The sequence below is a fragment of the Hipposideros armiger genome, unplaced genomic scaffold (genome assembly GCF_001890085.2).
Source record: "Hipposideros armiger isolate ML-2016 unplaced genomic scaffold, ASM189008v1 scaffold_24, whole genome shotgun sequence".
Taxonomy (NCBI): Eukaryota; Metazoa; Chordata; class Mammalia; order Chiroptera; family Hipposideridae; genus Hipposideros; species Hipposideros armiger.
In genome coordinates, this window is record NW_017731374.1 from 2856307 (window position 1) to 2866410 (window position 10104).

At 42.0% G+C, this 10104-nt stretch overlaps 1 protein-coding gene across 1 annotated transcript in view; it reads right to left on the reverse strand.

Annotated features, from left to right (window-relative positions):
* Positions 1-3824: 3824 nt before the first annotated feature.
* Positions 3825-10104, reverse strand: part of EPB41L4B (erythrocyte membrane protein band 4.1 like 4B) — a 117325-nt gene continuing 111045 nt past the window's right edge. The window contains exons 25-26 of the mRNA XM_019635862.1: positions 7862-8007; positions 3825-6512 (exon numbers count right to left, since the gene is read on the reverse strand). Coding sequence (XP_019491407.1) covers positions 6443-6512; positions 7862-8007 — 216 coding nt within the window. The 3' untranslated portion in view covers positions 3825-6442. The remainder of the gene's footprint in view (positions 6513-7861; positions 8008-10104) is intronic.

Consider the following 10104-nt stretch of genomic DNA (forward strand, 5'->3'; position numbering starts at 1 on the left):
TTCTTCCGAGCATCCTCTCCTCGCCCTCCCTCTCCTTAGCGGCTTCCCTTCGTCCGTGCTTTCTCCCAGTCTCCCCGTTTCTCTTACTTCCCTGCACGAGTCTCCCACAGACACAGATTTGGTCCTTCTAGACTCTTGCTACTCAAAATGTGGTCCTCGGACCAGCAGCAGCAGCAGCAGCCCCCGAGCGCTTGTTAGCATCACTTAATATCGCCCCACTGCAGACACATGAATCAGGATCTGCATTTTACCAAGATCCCCAGGAAACCCCAATGCACGTCTAAATTTAAGAAGTGCTCCCCTGGAGGGTTTACCTTGGACACACCTTGCCAGAATTGCTGCCTTCCGTACCTTGTTCCAGCGCTTTTTTGTTTATATAAAGCACTTACTCTACCTAGTATGTCTTGGGATCACCACAGAAGGAAGTTGAAATAGCAAAATTCCCACTATATAGATAGGTAAACTGAGGTGTTTAAGAGTCAGAGGGAAACTTGAACCCAGCTCTTTGGGCTGGATTCGTCTGCTTCCTCTCCAGATTTTTAGATAGTGTAATCAGCAGAGGCTGCTGGTGCCTTTACATAACCTTCTCCCTTTAAAACTAGGCAACTGGTTTCACTGTTTCCCCACAACAAGCACACACAGGCCCTGGCAGGCCCATACCATGTCTGATGGCCACGTTGAAGTCTCCACTTTCTCAAATACATTCCTGCCACTTGCTATTCACTTTGGTCCATTACTCAGCCATCCATTTATTCACACCAAGCACTTACTACATGCCAGGTCCTGGAATTCTTTTCTAATGGTGGTTTTGGAATAATAACAACACATTCAGAATGCTAAGCTATTTTCCGTTAGAAAACATGGACACAATTCCTTTTGTGCTGGTATTGCAGAGTCAGCATTGTAGCCTGCTTGTTTCCCATTTCTTTTTATTTTCTTGCATAAACAGAGAAAATAACTATGGAGGAGAAAAGCATAGAGCATCCAAATGGAGGCCCAGACATCAGACTCTGTGAGGTGGTGATCAGTAACCTACCTCTGTGATGGCAAAGAAGATTAAGTAAGATGATAGAGGTAAGGATCAATAGGGTTCGAGACTATCAATGGCATGCGTGAATGTATAAGATTATGAAATACAAATATTCAGAAGAAAACTAGTGATCTCAACCTAGTTTGGCTCAGGGAAGATGGGAGACAGCACTGATGTTCAAATAGTGAGAAGTGCTGTGCGCCCAGAGATCAAGTGTTTGCTATTGGGTATCAGCTGACGTTGACAGTGGGTTGGTTGTTCAATTGAAGTTTAAACATGTTTAGCTGACAGGTGAATTAGATGTAATTCATGAAAACCTGAGGTTTCACCAGGTCTCCCAATATACCAGTTGTTGCAAGAAATCAGATTTATTGCTTGAAAAAGGAGAGATGAACTACAACTACTTAAAAAATCAAAACAAAAAGACTTCTTCCCAAGACAGCTTTGAAATGTATAAAATTCTAAAATACAAAAATGCCAATTGATTGAAAATCTGTTAACATGTAATCTTTTAAAAAAACACAACTTTAAAAAAAAATAAAACTCTTTCTTAATAACTGAAATTCCTTTCTTTTCTTCTCATCCTATTCACCAGGGAAGGTATGGTCAGTTTTAAATTTTAACCAATGTTTAGCCAAAAAAACAAAACAAAAACGGAAGAACCACATTTCTGATTTCAATGTTGATTCTCTGGTCTGGGAATCTAAGCTGTTACCTGTTACTTTTTTATTCCCTTGATTTCAATTCCAGTTTCTACAATTAGCTGTGATGGTGCCAGATATAATAGAAGGGTAAATGAGAACAAGGTCATTCTGACGAATTGGTCCGATAGAAACACTGCCTAAAACAAAGCTTGTAGGTAATCTGTATATTTCAATTATCTAGTCATGCTGACGAACCTGAGGTCCATGGACTCAAAAGGGGGCCAAACATGGGCTTCAGGGGTGGTGTGAGGACCCTATGAATGTGCTGGAATAATGTTGTAGTGAATGGATTTTCCTACAGAGAGAATATCCATAGCATTCATGGGTCACTCAAAGTCTTCATGCCTCTCCAGGGCCTTAGAGCCTACTGCAGTTTCCAGTTCCCTATCTATTGGGTTGTCGGAAAAGTCACGACGTCTTTTTTCTGTTTTTTTTTTTTGTGGCAAAAATGTGTCATGACTTTTCCGACAGCCCAATACTTGGCCGCTTCCTTTCATGAAATTCTCACATCCACTTAAATTGCCTTTTGGGGTTTTCTTATTCTCTGTGTTTTCTTACAAGAGTTGAGCCCTGGAGGGAGACCTGTTCCCACCCTCAGCACACATCCCCTCTGAGCTACACTGCAGGTCTTGCAGACATCCTCTGCTCCCCAGTGATGTGAATCGGTGGTTTTCTCTTGTGTGCACAATTTCAGGGGAAGAGCTTTCCCCGAACATTTTGAGATCACTGGCTAAACAAGAGCCATCTATCTATTCAAACAAGAACTTGGAGATGAACCTAGTTTAATTTCATTTTTAAAAGAAACCACCTTTATTTTCTCTTCTCATCAAAGCCATTTCTCTAAAACAACATTTTTTTTCTGTTACAAAAACTCCCCAAATCTGTGCTGCATCTCGTATCTGACCGATAACAGATTAGTCCATGCTTCCGACTGTCTAGTAATGTATGTGGGGTTTTTTTTTCCCTTTTGATTGCAGAAGATATAAAAGCTGTGATCTTGGCAGTTCCTCTATAAGTTAAACATAGAGTTCCCATATGACCAAACCATTCCAATCTCAGTTATATACCCAAGAGAATTGAAAGCATATGTTTGCACAAAATTTGTACGTGAATGTTTGTATTATTCATAATAGCCAAAAAGTGGAAGCGATCCAAATGTCTGTCAACTGATGAAGGGATAAACAAAATGTGGTCTAGCCACACAGTGGAATATTATTCAGCCATAAATAGGAATGAAGTACTGATCGATGCTACAACATGAATGAATTTGAAAACATGTGTTCAGTGAACGAAGCCAGACACAAAGGACCACATATTGTATGATGCCATTTGCATGTAATGTCCAGAACAGGCAAATCCATAGACAGAAATCCCGAAACAGAAAGTAAATCAGTGTTGCGAGGGAGGAGGAGGGGGCACAACGGGTAGTGAGTCTAGATACGGAGCTTCTTGTTGGAATGATGGAAATGTTCTGGAATCCGATCGTGGTAATGTTGGCACAACATAGCCAACATACTAAAAAACCACAATATTATTCGACTGCACACTTTAACATGGTAATGGTGCACTTCAGGTTTTTATAAAGCTGTGATCGTTAAATCATTGAAAGAAAGATAACGATATCAGAATATTCCTGTGTTATTTGGGGATTATAAAATGTGGGGTCCATTCAGGTGGTGTCTTCTGAATGATCTAAGACAGAGCCTAGGTTTTAAACTCTTCGAACATAAGACTCTCCCACACAGTCTGCAGTCCACACACCCTGTGGGTGGCCGGCATCCCAGACCCCTTCCACTAGCCCTCCATGCCCACCAGGGGTCTGAGGCCCCCACCCTAGAGCCTTTGCTTGGGACTGTTTATGTCAGCAAACTGATTCCCCACCCCACCCCCACCCCCGGGCCCTGAACCTAAGTTGTGTGTGTGACCATATGGTGCTGTTGTTTTGGTTTTAAGTATATAAAAAAAAAGTGAAGCGATTATACCAATTCACTTTTATCCCTGTGAATCCACCCGACACAATTGTCATCCCTCAGGTCACAACGCCAAGCACCCCTCATCCATTTAAATCGGCAAATAACCAGGACAACTGCTGAAACAATGGACTCCTCTTGATTTTACTGGTTCGAATTGAGCTGCCAAAGGTATTGGGTTTTCATATACAGTATTAGCCAAGTAGTTTGTGATCAGACTTCCAGTGACATCAACCTTCTGAAACATCTGTGAACCCAGGGGGGACATGGGGGGAAGAAGCCGGAGGCCCAGGGCCTCCTAGAAACGACGGCCGAAAAAGCCCATGCATCCCTCCTCAGAAACACAGCCAGGAGGACACTAAGATAACACTGCGGTTCCTGGCTTCTGCAAGAAAACTTCTGTTTGGCCTTGGAGGCGTCCATCAGCGAGCAGGAGGTGAACAGCTGGGGAATCAGAAAGCAGGTTAGGAAAGGAGGAGGGTGCTGGATTGGCAAGAAGTGACAAGCCCAGACACAGATATCTCCTCCCCCGTATTGTACAGGGACACATTTTTGCACCATGTGCACAAGAACGGCTAAAGCTGTTTTAAAAGTACAGCCAGGGGTCATGTAGCAAGGGGGAGGAGGGGAGTAAAAGGTCCCAAACACCGCAGTTGCCCCAGATGGCTTCACTGGTGGAGCAGACCGCAGTAAAAGCCATCAATGAGAAGAGTACAATAGTCTGTGAAAGGCAAAGCCAGGCCCCATACATTTGGATAGCTCCCGATGACATCACTGCACCACACTAAGATACAAAAGGGGCTCATGTTTATAATGATGACCATGACTCATCAAGAAAAGGTTAAATACTCTCCCGTATACTCTGTGTACTAAGGCAGGGAAGTGTATAATATGTTTTAGAAAGATTTCCCTCAAAAAATATCAATATTTTAAAGATTCAGCACTTCAAGGGTTAATCCTGTTATCTGAATATTTGCTTACATACCTCATTTTACAACAATGCTAGTAAATGAGGCGTTGCTCTTTTTAAATAATCATTAGTATCAAATTATTGGCACCATTCAGTTTTAAGTGGAGGGACAGGAGAGCAAACGATATAATTACAAAATAAAAATACAGTCCTGATACAAATATACAAGATCAATTCCACTTATCAAGTGGCCTTAAGAAATGGATAGACATTTTACACACAAGGAAGTACAGCTAGTTAATCATCACATGGAAAAGTGCTCAGCCTCGCTAGCAATTAATGAACTAAAACAACCTTTCAAGAACAACTATACACACCTATTACACTAGCAAAAATAAATAAAAATGGCAAAACCCAATACTGGCAGAGCTATTGGTAAATAGAAACGCTTATACATTGCTGGTGGCATCATAAATTGTAGAAGGGATTCAAGCATTCAGGGTGGGTACGGGGGTTTGAACTAGATGACCTTTAAGGTCCTTCCAACCCAGAGATTGGATCTTTCTAGAAAGCAATCTAGCAATATAAAGCAAGAGCTATAAAATACTTCATGCTCTTTGACCTTGTAATCCCTCTTTGGAGATATTCCCAAGGGAAGAACCCAAAGGAAGGAGAATGTTTTACAAAGACAGTCATAGCAGCACTATTTATAAGAGTGAAAAATTGGATAGAACTCAAATATCTAATAATGGGGAGGAGTGAGATTAGCCATGTTACATGGATATAAAGACATTTAAATTGGTGACAGCAAAATCTGCACTGAAAAAAGGAGATATGTGTTAGGTGGAGAAATACAACCAAAGAGCATGTACACACTGATCATAGCTATGTAAAAATGTGTGCATATTTATTGAGAAAACTTGGGAAATAATTTAGAGGGCTAGTTTGTGGTTAGGGGGTTCCTTTATTCCTGCAAATTTGTTCAAGTGCATAATAAAAATTTAAAAACAGATTTCTCGAAACTATATAAAAAGAGAGCAGAGTTTCTTCTGATTAAGGTTCTATCAACAGGATATGAATTGATCAACTTTTGAAATAATTTCCCTTTATGGAACACCCAAAGGAATCCTGACATTGAATCATCTTAACCTTGGAGGGATTTTTTAGACAATTTAAGCTATCATTTCCTACTGTCGATTCAATGATAAATTATATATATATCCCAAATAATATCGTATCTAACAAATTGACAAGTGAAGTTATGTTTCAGATGAAGTTGAAGTACCTTAAGTCCTGGTGATAGCAACTCTCTTTTTAGTTTATCTACTCACGTCTGAATAAAAATGAATGTTAAGGACTTTATAAGATCTGTGTATTTACCAGTGTAAATGAAAAAAACAGCAATAAAGAATTATTCTGTCATTAAAAATGACTCTTAAACAGTCAAAGCTTGGTGTGAGTTTCAATCATACAAAATCACGTGGTTGAGACTGATAGCAAAGGATTCTGCGCCATATTAATCCCTGTGGTTATTAACATATACACACAGGTTACCTCTGTAAAGGAATCCCCATTTTCCCATTTTTCTTCTCCAAGGCTTACAAATCCTGTCTCAACTACATTGAGTAGTAGAAAAACTCTAGTACTCAGGAGACCTAAAATAACTTTTCCAATAAAAGTCAAGCCAGAAGTTGGCTTCCACGACCCATGGAGACCTGGGCGAACAGAGCACACTTTTGTATGCTGTGCTAGAATGAGCACGCAAAGCCCGAAGAACGAAAACGACAGAAGGCACCATGCCATCCTCCAGGCAACAAAGGGGAGAATTTCACAGCTCGGTCATCAACAGTCTTTTCATCATTTTCTCTCTCTCCAGTTCCTGCCGGAGCGTCTCCGCGCTGAAAAAGAGGAAGTGACAAAAGAGTAAGATAAAGCCCCACAAATGCCAAGTGTCGTTCCCCAGATTTTCCCATGAGCACAGTTCTTAACTTTCTCTTTCAGGCTCCTTAAGGAACCCCCATGTTTGCTGGCATTGCAATGACCAGAAATTGTCTGGCTACCTATTGGCTCCCCTGCCCAGACTGACAGTTCCTCAAGGCATTCCTCCTCAGGGGCCTGACTGTATGGCATTCACCTCTGAAACCCCAGAACGTAGCACAGGAGCTGGTGCATAGCAGTCTGTCAGTAAGGGTCTGTGGAATGATTGGGAAGATGTCCAGGGGTTAGATTTCTTTAAATCATGCTTTAAATTGGTTTCGCGTGCATTTTCTCCCCAGAGTCTCGCCTATGTTTTAAAAAATAAAATGAAATGAAATAAAAGTGGCTTCTTTTAGGGGTTGCTTCTGACTTCGTGGCCCTCGGGACCAGTTGCCTAGCTATGGAATCTATCTGCTTTGCTTAGACACACACACCATGACCACCACCACCGCCACCGGAAATACACATCTTTGAAGGTATAACTAAATGTTTAAATAATTTCATTCAGGGTAGAAATCAAAGTTCTACTACGGCCCAAAAGGCTCTATACCAAGGGTCGGCAAACTTTCGAGACGGAAGAGCCAGTCCTGTCCCTCACAACAAGTGAAAAACTATTCGAGAGCCATAAAACAAATGAAATCACCATTATGTGAATAACGTCCTTTAAAATGTTTATAAATGAAACTATGATAGTTTTATGTTCATTTTCGATTTTACTTCAGAGCCACATGTACGTACCCAAAGAGCCGCATGTGGCACGGGAGCTGCAGTTTGCCGGCTCCCACTCTATGTAATCTGGCCTCACCCTGAATTCTGTGAGCCTCCTCTCCTGTCAATTACTCTGCTAAGGCCACACCAGCCCCTTATGTCCCCTTAACCATGCAGGCACGGTCCCCCTCAGAAACCTTAGCACTGGCTAAGTATGCTCTTTCCCAAAATATCCACAGCTTGCTCCCTCACCACCTCAGGTCTCTGCTTCAATGCCACCTCAAGGAGTCCATCCCAGCACGCCCTACTGCCCTTCGTGGTTTTATTTACACACACTTATTTCATGTCTGTCTCCCCTCCCCCAAAACACTAAATTGTAAACTCCAAAAAGGTAGGACTTTTATCGGTTATAGTCACTGTACACCCCTAGCACCTAGAATACTGTCTAGCCTTTGAAGACACTTCCATCGATACAGAATAAATGAATAAAAGAATGAATAAGAGGGTTGTAGGCACCACAACCCAATGAGCCGAAAACCTGGGCCAGGCTTCCTGGACTCACCTGGCTGCCAGAGAAACAGGCTTCCGTGTGGTGTAGATGGTCTGCACTGTGGAGATGGTCTCTGTCAAAGGCCTCAGGGTCGCTGCTGGAATCAGCGGGGAAGACTGGCCAGGACAGCACTGTAATTTACTGTCTCTAAAGTCTGCCTGGAGAGGAAAGAGAACAGAGGAAATCAATCTCAATTTGGATTCCATTTTCCCACTGTCAGCTGCTTCATAAGCGTTACTATACAATTCCTGTTATTTTTTAATAATAGCTCAAATCAATTGCCATTTATTCAATGATTTTACTTTGTGCCAGAAACTATGCCAAGCACTTTTACATACATTATCTCTTGACAATCCTCTAAGGTAAAGATCATATTGCATCACCTCTTAGACACTGTCAATTGTAAGGTATACCATTTCTGCATGTGCCACAGAGAAAGGAAAAGGTGGCCATTCAAACTTTGCCACGCCCACTATTGTAATGAATGTCTGATTTCAGAGATGTTAAATGGTGAAAAAAATGTGCAGCTTAGAACTGATTTTATGAAAAAGGAAAGTGAGGCTCAGCGAGGTTAAGTATCTTCCCAAGGTCACACAGTGAGTATTAACCAGTATTTCGAACCAGGGTGAGTCGACTCCATGATTGGCATATTTTACCACTATCCCAAATTATGGTCCCCAGACTAGCAGCTTCAGTGTTATCTTGAAGTTGGTGAGAATGCAAATTCTCAGTCCCCACCAAATACTTTTGGAACCAGAATGTCTGGGGATGAAGTCTGGCAATCTGTGTTTTCACAAGACCTCTAGGTAACTGTGATAGGAGGTAAAGTTTGAGAACTTCTGGTCTAGAGCACACTGTCTCATTTGGAGGGGATAACGGATTGCTGTTGTCCTCATTGAATAGAACGATATGCTTACTCCTTTTATGTAGGAAACTTGGAAGCTATGTAACAGTAAATAAATAAAGACGTTCCATAATCCCTTTCTGTCATCATCAGTATATTTCCTCACAGTATTTTCTCTATGCATGCTTTTTGTTTTGTATCTTTTTGGTAATGCCAGCTCTATATTTTATAACTTGATTTTTCACATGAGTTCCTGGTCCGAAACTTAGGGAAATTTATCACATGGCTTTCTAAAAAAGCACATTTGATCTTCAAATGAGCCCTATCCTCGTAGTGATGGGACAGAAGATGAGCTGTCTCTCCTAGGGAAATACAACAAGCCACTGAAAATGCCAAGTACAGTTACAGTTCTCTAAGGGTACATCTGGCTTGAGCAATGTGGAGGGACTTCTCTTTGAGGGGTCCCAAAAGGCGATTGCTGGAAGATACCAGCCCCTGTTTGTTTTACACCTACCTCCAGAGGGAGAACGGATCTGGCCTGGAATGGAGCTGTGTCAAAGAACTGACCATGCAAACAGGAGCACCATACATCTGGCTGCATGTGGTGTTTCCCACAAAGAACTTGTACACACGTTGGGCTGTAGTAGTCATGTGTGAGGTTTACCAGTTCATTCTGGCTCTTCCCTTTCCAGGCACCTGGTAGGACTGTACCTCCCCAACCTCTTTGAAGTTAGATATGGCCACGGGCCTTGCTGTGGCCAAGGAAATGTGGGTGGAGGTGCCATGTTCATTTCCTTTGAAAGATTTAAGGGTCAGTGTGTGATTTAGTACCTCTTTTTTTTTTTTTTTTTTTTTTTACCTTCTGCTGCGTGACTAGCAGTGTTCCAGGTGGCTGCTGCTCTATTAGCCTGGGTCCCAGAAGGAGGACAACACAGAGCAGAGCCCTCAGCCCCCCTGACAGATATGCAGCAGAGTAGGAAATTCAAGTTGTCATTTTTTTTTAAAGATTTTATTGGGGAGTTGGGGGAGGGGAACAGACAAGTTGCTGTCCTTTTGTTCTTCAGTCTAGTTCAAGTTGTCATTTTAAAGCATGACAGAGCCCATCTTTCCTGCTACAGGAGCTGGGGTAAGAGGTTATTTTGTTGCTTCAATGAAGTGGGTGGAGGTTGGGCCTTTGATGCCACTTTTGAAACTTTCTGGAAAAAAGAGGGAAACGCGACACAAAGGCAGTGGTGGGTAAAAGTGCCAGGGCTTCAGCCTGAATCAAGGTAGTGGCACCTAACTACATTAACAGTCATTGTATTCTTCATGCCGTGCACTCCAGGTGAAAGGAAACAAGCTAGTGTCTTTTTTTGTTGTTGTTGTTCAGCTGAGCCTGCTACCTGTTGGCAGCTCAGCGGCTGCTCAGCTC